This window comes from Acinonyx jubatus, chromosome B2 (genome assembly GCF_027475565.1).
Source record: "Acinonyx jubatus isolate Ajub_Pintada_27869175 chromosome B2, VMU_Ajub_asm_v1.0, whole genome shotgun sequence".
NCBI classification, from domain to species: Eukaryota; Metazoa; Chordata; class Mammalia; order Carnivora; family Felidae; genus Acinonyx; species Acinonyx jubatus.
The window spans coordinates 114,438,861-114,453,974 of record NC_069385.1 but is presented as its reverse complement, the minus strand read 5'-3'; the positions used below and the strand labels follow the sequence as shown (position 1 = coordinate 114,453,974).

Below are 15,114 nucleotides of genomic sequence, written 5' to 3'. Positions count from 1 at the left end.
CAGTGTGTTGTTCCTTTTTATGGCTAGATAACATTCCACCGATTATACTTCATTTTGTGTATCCATTCATCAGTTGATGACGTTTGGGTTGTTTCCACTTTTGGGCTATTGTAAACAATGTTATGAAATTCACGTGCAGGTTTTTGTGTGGATGTGTGTTTTCCATTTTTTTGAGTTTATGTAGAAGTGCTGAGTTATATGGTAACTGGATAGAATTAAACATCTTTTAAAATTTTATTTATTTATTTAAGTTTATTTTATTTAGAGAGAGAGAGAGATTACAAGTTGGGCGGGAGAGAGAGAGAGAGAGAGAGAGAGAGAGAGAGAGAGAGAGAGAGAATCCTAAGCAGGCTCCCCACTGTCAGCACAGAGCCCGATGCAGGGCTTGAAGTCACAAACCATGAGATCATGACCTGAGCCAAAATCAGGAGTCAGACACTTCACCAACTGAGCCACCCAGGAGCCCCTGTTTTTTATTTCTTGAGAGAGAGAGAGAGAGAGAGAGAGAGAGAGAGAGAGAGAGAGAGAGAGAGAACGCTTGAGCAGGGGAGAGGGGCAGAGGGAGAGAGAGGGTAACTCTTAAGTAGGTTTCATGCTCAGTGCAGAGCATGACTGGGGGCTTGATCCCATCATCCTGGGATCATGACCCGGGCTGAAATCAAGAGTTGGATGCTCAACCCGACTGAGCCACCCAGCCACTCCTTAAACATCTTTTAAGATTCTCTCAGTTATTTATAAGAGCCTTATGTACTTACTACATCAAATGGTTCTTCTCTAGATGCCTAGAAAGATAGGCAACACTCTATACCGTGTGGTTAAGAGTTTAGGCTCTGGAAACTTGCAACTAGGATAAATAACTTCTGGAGATCTCATGTACAGCACAGTGATTATAGTCAACAACACCGTATTATAAACTTCAAAGTTGCTAAGAGACTGGGTCTTAATTGTTCTCACCACAAAAAAGAAATGATAATTATGTGACTTGATAGAGGTGTTAGCTAATGCTAAGGTGGTAAACACTCTGTACACTTTAAATTTTTTTTAAAATTTATATTAGAGAGACAGAGCACGAGCGGGAAAGGGACAGAGAGAGAGGGAGATGGAGACAGAATCTGAAGCAGGCTCCAGGCTCTGAGCTGTCAGCACAGAGCCCAACCGGGGCTTGAACGCACAAACTGAGATCATGACTTGAGTTGAAGTCGGATGCTTAAATGGCTGAGCGACCCAGGTGCCCCTGCACTCTGTACACTTTAAACTTATGCAATGTTTTATGTCAATTATATCTCAAAAAAAAAAATGCAGATTCTGGAACCTGACTGCTTGGGTTCAAATCCCAGCTCTGCCACTTTCTAGCTGTGTGACCCTTGGCAAGATACATAACTTCTCTGTGCCTCAATTTCCTTATCTATAAAATGGGAGCAGAGTACCTATCTCATAAGGCTGTTAGGAGGATTAATGAGATAATACACAGAAAGTGCATAAGAAGGACTCAGTAACATTAGCTATTATGAAAATGATAGTTATGGTTGTAGTAGCTCCTTTTTAATTTGTTTCTCCCCCTTGCTCTAGTTTCTGAAACTGGGATTCAAATTGGTGGCTGGGTGGCTCAGTCGGTCAAGTGTCCGACTTCGGCTTGGTTCATGATCTCACGGTTCGCGAGTTTGAGCCCCGCGTCGGGCTCTGTGCTGACAGCTCAGAGCCTGGAGCCTGCTTCGGATTCTGTCTCTCCCTCTTTCTCTGCTCCTCCCCCTCTCACACTCTGTCTCCCTTTCTCAAAAATAAATAAACATTGAGACTAGAATTCAAAAACTTTGATCAGTGGTATGAGCCCCCAGTGAGTCCTGGGTAAAGAAGAAAACCCCAAACAAAGCACCCCCTATTGCTAATCAGGCAGAAGATTTACAGAGACGCAAACAAGCCTAATGCAGGGCAGCTGTGGCTATCAGGTGTTCATTATCACCGAGGAGTATGATTGTGAGCAGCGGTCCTAAAACTTTAGACTTTGGTGAGTCACCTGCAGGGCTTGTTGAAACATAGATTGCCAGGTTTCTGATCCAAGGTAGCCCTAGGCAGCCAAGGTTTCTGATCCAGTAGTTCTGAGATGGGACCTGAGAAGTAGACTTTCTCAGAAGTTCCCAAGTGATTACTGCTGCTGCTAATCTGGGGGCTGCACTTTGAGAACCACTGGGGTAAGAGCCCTGAATCAAACTGAAAGCAGCCTGAGTTCCAGCGTTGGGAGCCTTTGCCATGTGGATTTTGAACATTTAACACATCTCCGCTTGGCTGTCCGATAGGTGTCTTATGCTGAACACACCCACACAGGACTCCTGATTTCCACATGTGCCCTCTCCTGCCAAGCCACTCATTCCATCTCATTTAATGGTCGCGCCATTCACCAAAATCCTAACGTCTGATCCTTCTCTTTCCTTTCCTGCCTCATTCAGTTCATCAGCAAGTCCTGTTGGCTCGTCGCAATATACTCTGGGTCTGAGCCCTTCTCTCCTCTCTCTTGCCTGGACTACTGCGTTAGCCTTCTAACTGGTGTTCCCATTTCTCTTCTTGCCCCTCTCTCTCATTTGTAATTAGAACGAAATCCAAACTCTCTGTCTTCCAGGCCCTTCGTGTTGGAAAGCTAGGCTGAGTTAAGGACTTTGATATTTATCCCAAGAGCAGTGGGATGCCGTTAGAAGGTTGGTGGGGGCTGTGGCACGATCAGATTCGCATGTATAAAAAAATATTCTGGCTGCCCTGAGGAAAATGGCTTGGACCAGCATTTTCAACAGTTAGGGATGCGAGACACACAGTTGGTGTTTTGGGTGGGTTAAATCTGGGCTGTACTGGACTGTGGGATGTTTAACACCCCTGGCCCTTGCCCACTAAGTGCCAGGAAGACCCACCATTTATTGGGACAAACACCTTTCCCACATACAAGTTTCCAAACACTCCAGTCACCACCCACCCCTGCCCCCCACTGGGGATTAGGATGAGTATAGTTAGGTGGCCACTGCAGTCAGTGGAAGGAGAGGTGATGATGGCTTGGACTAGGGCAATGGCACATAGAGGTCAAGTTTGAGAATATCAAAAGGACTTGGTAAACCACTGGATTTAGGGAGTGAGGGAGAAGGAGATGCCATTCCCAGGTTTCTGACTTAGCTGGTCAGGTAAGAGTGTGATGTCATACACTTAGAGAAAAAGCCAAGTTTCAGGACCAAGTACTTAAATACTCTATGCTCAGTTTCCATATCTATGAAATGAGAGTTTTGGATTGAGTGACCTCTAAGGCTGAAGCTGAGGATTAAGTTTAAAGTTCAACTAGTATTCAACGAGCTTCAACTCATGTCAATGGGTATTTCTCTTTTGCTTTGTCACTCACACCCGGCATGACTGATAGGTAAGAGTAGATGGTGTGGGGGCCACTGAAGGTGGGCTTTTCTATCTCGTGCTTTTGGAAGTAGCAAATTGCTGGCCCCATGAGCATCTGAGTGTCGTGAAACTGTAGAATGTCTAAGGCCACTGCAGGTAAGGAAACTGAGGCCAGAGAGGGAAAGTGACTTGCCCCAAATCACGCTGTATAGCTGCAGATTTCTTGACTCTGGGTCCGGTGCTTTTTCTGCTACTTCTTCCCTCAGTCAGTCTCTGCCAAGATTAGGACACCTGTCGAGGCACCTCATCCAGGCCAGGGGTGTAGACGCTTCCAGTGAAAAGATGTAGATAAGACCTGGAATAGGAGAGACCAATGTGAGCCAAAGCCCAGCTAGTTTCCCACATTCTTATTTCCAGTCCTTCTGGGAAGGGCTTCTCCCTCTGTTTAAGCAAATGTGTTTATTGTTAAAATTAGGGAGGGGCGCCTGGGTAGCTCAGTCGGTTAAGCGTCCGACTTTGGTTCAGGTCATGATCTCACTGTTCATGAGTTCGAGCCCCGTGTCAGACTCTGTGCTGACAGCTCAGAGCCTGGAGCCTGCTTTGGATTCTGTGTCTCCTTCTCTCTCTGTCCTTTCCCTGCTCATACTGTCTCTCTCTGCCTCTCAAAAAATGAATAAATACTAAAAAAAAAATTAAATCAGGGAGTGCTTTTTAGCATTAAATGAAGTTGAGAGAAGTGTCTAATCACTCAAATTATTTAGGAGCTTGCAGATTTGCAACTAAAAACCTCTGTCATTTGGTTATTTTCCATAACATTTATGAATCTGATAGTGGACTCAGTGTTATGGTCCCAGCCTGTCTGGGCACGTACACTGTATTACAACCTATTCTTAGTTTCGAAATGTGTGACTGATAAAATTAAGTGGCTAGAAGATACTAAATTATCACAGAGACAGCATAGAACCCCAGTTCTGGAAGACTTCCATCAAATGAGTGTGTGAACCTGAATCAGTTGCCAACATGTTTGGCTTTAAATCACATAGGTCTGTTCCCATATTTGCTTTTGCTCCTTTGTCAGCACTCAGCAAACACCTGTTGATTTTTCCTACCAACGGTTTTGCACTATGGCGACGATGCAGACCAGCTATATGCCAATACACCCTGTGGTGTTGGTTTTATTAAAGAGAACGTCGGAGGTTGACCAGGAGTTTTGCTCACTTTTGTCTCCATTGCGGTACGTGCTATGGCATTCATTTCTCTGCATGTGCAGTGTGATTTCTCCCAAGATGCCGGGTTTGCCTCTAGTGTTGAGGTTTAATGAGCCACTAGTCTGCCTAAGCAGAGGCCTTGGGTTTGTAGAGTTCCAGTCCTCGCTCATTAAATTGTGTGTGTGTGTGTGTGTTTTGAAGTTTATTTTTTGTTTATTTAGAGAGAGAGAGTGAGTGCACACACGTGCACAACCAGGGGAGGGGCAGAGAGAGAGAGAGGAAGAGGGAGAGAATCCCAAGCAGGCGCTGAGTGCGGACCTGATGCTGGGCTCGAACTCACAAACCGCGAGATCGTGGCCTGAGCCGAAGTCGGACGCTTAACCGACTGAGCCACCCAGGTGCCCCTCGTTAAGTATTGTTAGTAAGTCCCTGCTGGAGTGTGTTGCACTCTGCCGGGTGGTGAGGGGACTGCAAAACAAGACATGGCGTCACCACTGCTCCCTAGAAGCGGGAAGTCTGCTTGGCACCGTGGCTTCCCCCGTGAGGACGCTGTGTATCATTGACTCTTGGGTTTCTCCACCACATATGTTACTCTGCAATCAGAAAAACTGAAAAGTGCAGCGGGGTGAAAACACACTGTTGAGTGAGAAAAGCAAGACGTGGAAAGATAAGTGGCGTGTGGTCTTTTGTGTACGGTTTTAACACAAAACAGTATTTTATGAATGCATGTGTGTGTAGAAGTATAAAAACAGATGGAACGGATTTCGTACCCACTTCAGGAGAGTGGTTATCTCTTGGGGACAAAGGGGAACAGGACGGGGGACTGCACTTGGGACTTCAGTAGTCTTCCCCAATTTTATTTTCTTAAAAAAAGAAATGTGACACGTATTAACATTTGTTAAATCAGAGTGATGGGCTCATGGATGTTTGTTAATTTTTCTCTGTACTTGTCTTTTTGTTTGAAAATGTGAATAAAGTACTTTCTGCACTGTGTGGAGCAAATGCTTTTTAAATTTTGTGTTGGAGAGACCAGTTAGCCAGCCATGAAATTAAGTAATATTTAAAGTAGCATTTATGACTTACGGTCAAAATAAGTCATATGTATAGTGTGCCATTTATATAAAGTTTTAAAACACATGGAAAAAATACTATAATACTATAATATTCTTTAGAATATTGTTTGGAAAATAAAAACATGAAGACAAAAATAAGGGTGAAAAATGCCAGATGCAATAAAGTGGCTTCTGAGGACGGGAGGGAGGAAGAGGTTGGCAGGGTTTGAAACCCATGATGTCTTCTTTCTTTCTTTCTTTCTTTTTTATTAACTTGTTTTATTTTTTATTATTATTTTTAATTATTTTTAATGTTTATTTATTTTTGAGACAGAGAGAGACAGAGCATGAACAGGGGAGGGTCAGAGAGAGAGGGAGACACAGAATCTGAAGCAGGCTCCAGGCTCTGAGCTGTCAGCACAGAGCCTGACGTGGGGCTCAAACTTACGGACCATGAGATCGTGACCTGAGCCGAAGTTGGACGCTTAACCGACTGAGCCACCCAGGCGCCCCAATTTTTTATTGTTTTAAATTTACATCCAAATTAGTTAGCATATAGTGAAACTGATTTCAGGAGTAGATTCCTTAGTGCCCCTTACCCATTTACCCATCCTCCCCTCCTACAACCCCTCCAGCAACCCTCAGTTTGTTCTCCATATTTATGAGTCTCTTATGCTTTGTCCCCCTCCCTGTTTTTATGTTATTTTTGCTTCCCTTCCCTTATGTTCATCTGTTTTGTCTCTTAAAGTCTTCATATGAGTGAAGTCATATGATTTTTGTCTTTCTCTAATTTCACTTAGCACAATACCCTCCAGTTCCATCCACATAATTGCAAATGGCAAGATTTCATTCTTTTTGATTGCTGAGTAATAATCCATTGTATATAAATATACTACATCTTCTTTATCCATTCATCCATCGATGGACATTTGGGCTCTCTCCATACTTTGGCTACTGTTGATAGTGCTGCTATAAACATGGGGGTGCATGTGTCCCTTTGAAACAGCACACCTGTATCCTGTGGATAAATGCCTAGTAGTGCAATTGCTGGGTTGTAGGGTAGTTTTATTTTTAGTTTTTTGAGGAACCTCCATACTTCCAGAGTGGCTGCACCAGCTTGCATTCCCAATGATGTCTTATTTCTTATGTACGAGTGGAGCACTGACCTCGGTATGCCTTATATTATGATCTAAATCGAATTCATTTAAAAAAGTTATTTACTTATGGGGTGCCTGTGTGACTCAGTCAGTTAAGCGTCTGACTTTGGCTCAGGTCATGATCTCATGGTTTGTGAGTTCGAGCCCCGTGTCGGGCTCTGTGCTGACAGCTCAGAGCCTGGAGCCTGCTTCGGATTCTGTGTCTCCCTCTCTCTGCCCTTCCCCTGCTCGCACTCTGTTTGTGTGTGTGTGTCTCTCTTTCTCCAAAATAAATAATAAAAAATTTAAAAAAAAGTTATTTACTTATTAGAAGTAGTATAAGCCCTAATTTATATATTTTAGGGAATCAGAGAAGGCATGGGTAATGGATGCTGTGGGGTAGCGTCCGGGAGGATCTCATGGCGGGAAGTATAGAATTTGAAGGGAATGTTTCAGATTGGATATGATATTGAAATGGGAGAAGAGCCTGATTCAGTAGCTAAGAAATATTTGGAAGGCAGTGTGGAGACCAGCCCGCTCTAGAGTTGAGTGTGGTTTGGGAGGAGTAGGGATGGTCCACGCTGACAGGTGAATTATAAATGCTGGGAAATTGAGCACCTTAATCACCAGGCTTTCAGTCAGTCTGCATTTAGTCTCTGTTTCATCTTCGTTTCTCTTTCTTTTCAAATGTCTTGGCTACTTTTTGAGATTCCGTAAACTGATTAATTAAAGTGTTTTAGGTACAGATGCATCATGGGTTTTTAGTTCAAGAGTACGTTAACAAATTCAACATGGGCTCTGATACCTTTGCTGAAGAAGTCCATCACTTACCTTGGCCTTTCTGGCTGTGCCGACACCTTGAGGCTGACATACACAAAACAGCCTACCAGGGCACCTGGGTGACTCGGCTGGTTAGGTGTCCAACTTGGGTCGTGATCTCATGGTTCGTGGGTTCGAGTTCCACACTGGGCTCTGTGCTGGTGGTGCAGAGCCTGCTTGGGATTCATTTTCTCTGCCCCCCCTCTCTACCCCTCCCTCACTTGCTGTCTGTCTCTCTCAAAATAAGTACACTTTTAAAAAATTAAAAATATGGGGGAGAGGGGAAAATGGGTGATGGGCATTGAGGAGGGCGCTTGTTGGGATGAGCACTGGGTGTTGTATGGAAGTGATGAACCATGGGAATCTACCCCAAAACCAAAAGCACACTGTACACACTATATGTTAGCCAATTTGACAATAAATTATACTAAAACAAACAAAAACAAATAAGAATAAAACACAGCCTACCATGATTTTAAGATCTCCTTCCTGGATGGTAATTAATAGACCTGCACAATTAGGATTGCTTGTTTTTCTGCGTGGACTACTGGCAGGTGGTATTACTCTTTTAAAAGGGAGACTCTAAGGACCGTCTCTTATTTTTCTATCCATTCACCCAGTCTAACCAGCCTGTTGAAATCTTCCTGCAGGGTTTATCCTCTGGTCTTTATATTTTACTGTAAAGAGGCTTGTGGAGTTGGAGAACTCAAGTGTACTCACCTGCGAGTGTTTGCAAATATTAAAATACAAAGAAGTGGCCCTTAAAAAAAGTTTTTATTTTAATTCCAGTTAGTTAACTGTTGTATTAGTTTCAGGTGTACAGCATAGTGATTCAGCAGTTTTGTACATTACTCATCATGCCAAGTGCACTCCTTAATCCCCTTAAACCATCACTTAACTCAGCACCCCCCCCCCCCCCAGCCTTTCCCTCTGGTAACCATCAGTTCTCTATAATTAAGATTCTGGGGCGTCTGACTTCAGCTCAGGTCATGGTCTCGCTGTTCGTGGGTTTGAGCCCCACAGCGGGCTCTCTGCTGTCAGCGCCGAGCCCACTTCAGACCCCTTGTCTCCCTTTCTCTCTGCCCCTCCCCTGTTCGTGTTCTCTCTCTTTCTCTCTCTCTCCCCCCAAATAAACATTAACAAAAAGTTTTTAAAAAAGATTCTGTTTCTGGATTTGTCTCTCTCTTTTTTCCCTTTGCTCGTTTGTTTTGTTTCTTAAATTCTACGTATGAGGGAAATCATATGCTATTGATCTCTCTCTGATTGACTTATTTTGCTTAGCATTATATTCTCTAGCTCCATCCATGATGTTGCAAATGGCAAGGTTTAATTCTTTTTTATGGTTGGATAATATTCCATTGTGTGTGTGTGTGTGTGTGTGTGTGTGTGTGTGTGTGTGTGTGTGTGTGTCTTCTTCTTTATCCACTCATCAATTGATAGACACTTGGGCTATTTCTATATCTTGGCTATTGTAAATAATGCTGTTATAAATATAGGGGTGCATGTATCCCTTTGAAATAGTGTTTTTGTAGTCTTTGGGTAAATATCCAGCAATATGAATCCTGGGTCATATGGTAATGTTATTCGTAACTTTTTTTAAGTTTATATTTACTTTTTAGTAATCTGTACACCCAACATAGGGCTTGGACTCACGACTCTGAGATCAAGAGTCACATGCTCTTCCAGCTGAGCCAGTCAGGTGCCCCTATTTTTAACTTTTTCAAGAGCCTCCATAGTCATTTCCACAATGGTTGCACCAGTTTGCATTCCCACCTACAGTGCAAGAGGGTTCTCTTTTCTCCACATCTTCACCAACACCTATCATTTCTTGTGTTCTTGATTTTAGCCATTCTGACAGGTATGAGGTGATATCTCATTATAGTTTTGATTTGTATTTCCCTGATAATCAGTGTTGATGAGTATCTTTTCGTGTGTCTATTGGTCATCTGTGTGTCTTCTTGGAGAAATGTCTGTTCATGTCGTCTGCCCATTTTTAAATTGGATTATTTGGTTTTTGGGTGTTGAGTTTTATAAGTTCTTTCTATATTTTAGATACTAACCCTTTCTCAAATAGGTCATTTGCAAATATCTTTTCCCATTCAGTAGATTGTCTTTTAGTCCTGTTGATTGTTTCCTTCGCTGTGCAGAAACTTATTGTTTTGATGTAGTCCCAATAGTTTGTTTTTGCCTTTGTTTCCCTTACCTCATAAGACATATCTAGGAAAGATTTGCTATGTCTGATGTCCAAGAGGTTGCTACCTATGTTCTCTTCTAGGATTTTTTGGTTTCAGGTCTCACATTTAGGTCTTTAATCCATTTTGAGTTTATTTTTGTATATGGTGTAAGAAAGTGGTCTAGTTTCTTTCTTTTGCACATTGCTGTCCAGTTTTCCCAACACCATTTGTTGAAGAGACAGTCCTTTTCCCATTGGATATACTTTCCTGCTTTGTTGAAGATTAATTGACCATATAGTTGTGGGTTTATTTCTGGGTGTTCTAGTCTGTTCCATTGGTCTATGCCTTTTGGCTTTTTTGCTTGTGTTTTCATTTTTGTTTTGTGTCAGCCTTCTCTCTGTATGCCAGACTTTCCCGTTATTCTTTGATCCCTCTTATTTTCTTTCTCCTTTTTCTCTGCCTAGGAATCTCTGTAAACATGTTAAAATTGTATTTGTATCTCTATAGTAGTATAGGTAATGGTTTGTTTACAAATTACTGAATAACCTTTCAGAAAAGTTTGGGGAGTTAGAGATTCTTAATAGCTAAAAAGGTCAGAGCTATATCCATAAAGATTGTACATAAGAACATTCCCGCTGGAATCTTAGTAGAAATCAATATGAAAATGATTGAATTGGCTGCATTTTTATTTAAAAGCAACTTTGGGATCACACTGGTTATGTCAAACAAGGTAGTTGGTAAACTTGTTCTACTTTCTAAATGTTGGTAAGGAATAAATTACCAAAATGGGAGGGAGGAAGAAAGCCAACATTTCTTGGGCAATGAGCATGTGCCAGGTGGCATTCTGGATGTTTGCAAATCTACCTCATTACCTGCTAGTATTACTACCCACCAGGAATTGTGCTAAAGGGCTTTTTACACGTTGACTCATTTAAACCTCCTAACTCTCTTAAGATTGCTTCATTTATTTCCTAAAAAGGTGATACATGTCCATGATACCAATTCAGAAAGTTTGTAGTAAAAACTCAGCCTCTCTGCTGCCGGGTTCTCCAGTTCCTCTTCTAACCCCCTGCTGCTGGTGTCGTGTGTATTCTCTCAGAGATCTCTAATCATAGAGAAGTATGCGGATTTGTTTTATTTTAAAGGTTTTCCACAGAAATGACAGCATGTTATGCATACAGTTCTGCATGTTTTTTTTTAATGTTTTGTTTATTCTTGACAGAGCACAAGTGGGAGGGGGCAGAGAGAGGGGGGGACACGGACAGCAGCGTGCCCCTGCGTATGTTTTTAATTAAAACATTTAATTGATGTTTTAGAGTTTGTTTCGTGCCAATGGGTATAGAATTGCCCCATTCTTTTTTACAGATGTACCATCATTTATTTAATCAGTCCCTCTTAATAATAATTTTCTTTTAATAGGTAAGTTCAGCCCTTTTATATTTGCTGGAATGACTGATATATTTTATTGTAGCTCTGTTTTTAATGTTTTCTTAAAAAAAATCTTTCACTGTAAGGACTACTTGCTTTGGGAGAGGGTGTGCATGTGTACATTCTTATAATTGGGAAAGTTTGTGTTTTTATTCTAGTTATATTGCATTTATAACTCTATACTGTATTTCTTGAGACATCTATTGACCGCCTACCATGATCAATGATGAAATTGGTAGTTGCATTTCTTGCCCTTTCCTCATTTGCTTTTACTTGATTATTTTTTCTCAAAGTTTTTTTTTTATTTTTTTAAATGTTTATTTATGTGTGTGTGTGTGTGTGTGTGTGTGAGAGAGAGAGAGAGAGAGAGAGAGAGAGAGAGAGAGAGACCGGGCATGAGCAGGGGAGGGTCAGAGAGGGAGGAAACACAGAATCTGAAGCAGGCTCCAGGCTGTGAGCTGTCAGCACAGAGCCTGATGCAGGGCTCGAACCCACAAACTGCAAGATCATGACCTGAGCCAAAGTCTGACATCTGACCAACTGAGCCACCCAGGCACCCCTCAATTAAAGTTTTTTTTTTTTAATTTATGTATTTATTTTTGAGAGCAGGAGAGAGAGAGCACGAGAGCAAAGGAAGGGCAGAGAAAGGAGGAGAGAGAGAATCCCAAGCAGGCTCTGCGCTGTTAGCACAGAGCCCAGTGTGGGGCTTGAACTCACAAACTGTGAGATCATGGCCTGAGCCGAAACTAAGAGTCAGGCACTGAACCAACTGAGCCACCCAGATGCCCCTATTTTTCTCAGTTTATCTCCTGTCCTAAAACATACTTATGCCTCTATGACTTGAGCTATCACCTTTAAATATCTTTTGAGCCTTGTCCGTGAAAGATGAAGAAACCAACATACTTTTTTAAAAAAAATTTTTAATGTATATTTATTTTTTGAGAGAGACAGAATGTGAGCTGGGGGGTGGGGGCAGAGAGGAGGGAGACACAGATTCTGAAGGAGGCTCCAGGCTCTGAGCTGTCAGCACAGAGCCTGACGCGGGGCTCAGACTCACAAACCGTGACATCATGACCTGAGCCAGGGTTGGACGTTTCACCGACTGAGCTGCCCAGGTGCCCCAGCCAACATACTTATTTGTCCACTCCATCCTCTGTTCCATTTTAACCTATGCCACTTACATTGTTTTTACCTTCTCTCCTCTAATCATGAAGCCTCAAATTTAAGACTTAGTCTTAAGGCTAAATTCATTAAATTCTTTACACGAGTCCTTTCACTGTAGTTTCTCTATCTCATTGTTCATTGAAGTTTTTCTTCTAGTAGTTTCTTCAGGAAGGAGTCAAGGAAACTATATTTCCTGGGTTCTTGCATCTTGCAACATGTTCTGTCACCTTTGTATTTGAACAACAGTTTGGCTGGATATATAATTATTCTCAAGTCACTCTTTTAATGTTTATTTCAAGAGTGAGTGTGAGTGGGGGAGGGGCAGAGAGAGAGGAGTGAGAGAGAATCCCAAGCAGGCTCTGCACCATCAGCACAAAGCCCCATGTGGGGCTCAACCCTACTAAACGTGAGGTCATGACCTGGGTTGAAACCAGGAGTTGGTCTCTCAACTAACTGAGCCACCCAGGCACCTGGCCCCTCAAGTCACTCTTTTTTATTGTGACCTATTCCATAAAACAGTTGTGTGGTATGATAACTTGACGAATAATCACAAAGTGAACACCCCAGAAGTGAGCAGGTCAGAAGCCCCTGGATCTATTCTCGACCACAACTCTCTCCTTCCCTCTGAAGTAACCACATCCTTTTGTGTTAATCCCTCCTTCCTTTATGGGGTTATTGCTATGGATGCATCCCTAAATATATAAATCCTTTTTGCTGTTTTTGAAGTGTATATAAATAGAACAATACAGTATTTACCCTTTTATTTTTTGCTTGTTTTGCTCAGCACATTTGGAAGACTCATGCACATTATTACTTGTGTGCCCCATTTTGTATGTTTATGTTGCTATATAATATTCTATTATACGAACACATTACAGTTTATTTTCTGTTGGACACTTGGGTTATTTCTAGTTTTAGGCTAAAAGGAACTATAATGCTATGAATAGTCTTATATATGTCTTCTGATACACATATGTATGTATTTATATTAAGATACAGATTTGAGAAGAATATGCTAGGCTTTAGGGTATGCATATTTCGTTCCTCCTGGATATTGCCAACCTGTTTTTTTGAAGTGGGCTGTATCACTTTATGCGCCCACCAGCCACCAGTGAGTCACTTGGGTCACCCTTCCCTTGGTACCTAGTGTTGCTTCACTGTTGTTTAGCCCAGGTGATCTTTTGGGGTAGGTGATCCTCTCATTTTACAGACGAGAAAACTGGCTCAAAGTGGTCCAGTAATTTCGCGCAAGTTTACAGAGGTGGCGGATGCCAGAATGCGAGTTCTGGTTCAAACCATGCTGTCTCCGGCTGAAAAGCCTGTTATCTTTCTGTGCTGCCGTCTTTACCGATAGGACTTCCAGTCTGTCAGGTATATAAGGTGCTGAAGCCCCAGTGGAAAATGAACATTCTCCAGAGACTTAATTTTTTTTATGTTTATTTAATCTGTACACCCAACGTCCGGCTTGAACTCATGACCCCGAAATCAAGAATCACACACTCTGCCAACTGAGCCAGCCAGGTGCCCCCAGGCTGAAAGGCTTGGATGTGGTTGTCTTGGAGGAGACCTTCCAATTTTGTGATGCAGATGATACTTACCTGACATATTTAGCTTCCTGACAATTTTCTTCTTTCTTTTTTTCTTGGTTCCAGCATCCAGCCTGTGTACGGAGCACAACACCCCCCTCTGGACCCTCGGCTCACCAAAAAGTAAGTCAAGATAGTTTTCCTTTCATGCATGTACTTCTTTTAAAAGTCTCAAACCTTCCCCTACTTTGTTGAAATGACAGTTTCTACTTTGATCTTTTCTAGCTTCTCCCCTGCTCTATTTTGGATCAAGAGATGAGCAATCTTCTTACCTCTAAATGATCTATTATTAAGTGGGAAATTAACTCACACCAGAGATTTATTTTCCTGCATTGGAAGCTGGTATATGCAGGGTTTGGTGTTGGACGCTAAGGGTCTTTATTGGTTAAATATCGTCTCCAAATTGGATGACTGATGACCTTCTTGTAGGAGCCTCCTTTCTGGGGTTCATTGCTTCTGAATATATATAGGTCTGCCATCTTGTCTTCACTTATGCTATGAGGACTGGGGCGAATAGAATATAACTGTAGGGCTGGCATTCTTCAGGTCCTCTTTCTCCAGCCTCAAAGAAATCTAGCCATACAGTAGAGTTAAAAGCTCCCTGGAGATTATTTCTCTAGTAAAATTCTAATAAGTTATTTTCGAACACAATAGAAACCCTGGTCAAACCCAAGATGTGTGCGTGTGTATTCATACCCCCAATTATCACTTCATCGCTCCTTTCTCTCATGGGCCATCAATCAGCCACAGTGAATTTAAATGAAGAGATGCATCATCATCTCAGATTTTCTAAGAATTTTGGGCTCTGTCTCTGGGCACGCTTCATCTTAAGACTTATTTCCAGGAAAGCTGTAGTTTGTGGTGAAAGCCGAATGATTTGAGAGGTACAGGAGACCTAAGCTGTCATCTTTCTGGGGCCCGTGTAATAATATCTACCCTTTCTTTCCTTAACAGTCAAGGAAGGAGTAAAGATAATGTATATTAAAGTATTTTGAATACCTACAAAAATGCCATAACAGATGTACATTATCAATGTTTTAATATTTAAAGTTTTTTTTTAATGTTTCTTTTGAGGGAGAGAGTGCATGTGTGTGCACGCAAGCGGGGGTAGGGGCAGAGAGAGAGAGAGAGAGAGAGAGAATCCCAAGCAGGCACTGCACTGTCAGCACAGAGCCCAGTGTGGG

General features: G+C 42.1%; 1 protein-coding gene across 2 annotated transcripts in view; it reads left to right on the top strand.

Moving 5' to 3' along the window:
- TBC1D22B (TBC1 domain family member 22B) overlaps positions 1-15,114 on the top strand; it is a 79,708-nt gene that overhangs the window by 2,991 nt on the left and 61,603 nt on the right. For both annotated transcript variants that reach the window (XM_015069796.3, XM_053222868.1), the window contains exon 2: positions 13,997-14,053. In XM_015069796.3, coding sequence (XP_014925282.1) covers positions 13,997-14,053 — 57 coding nt within the window. The remainder of the gene's footprint in view (positions 1-13,996; positions 14,054-15,114) is intronic.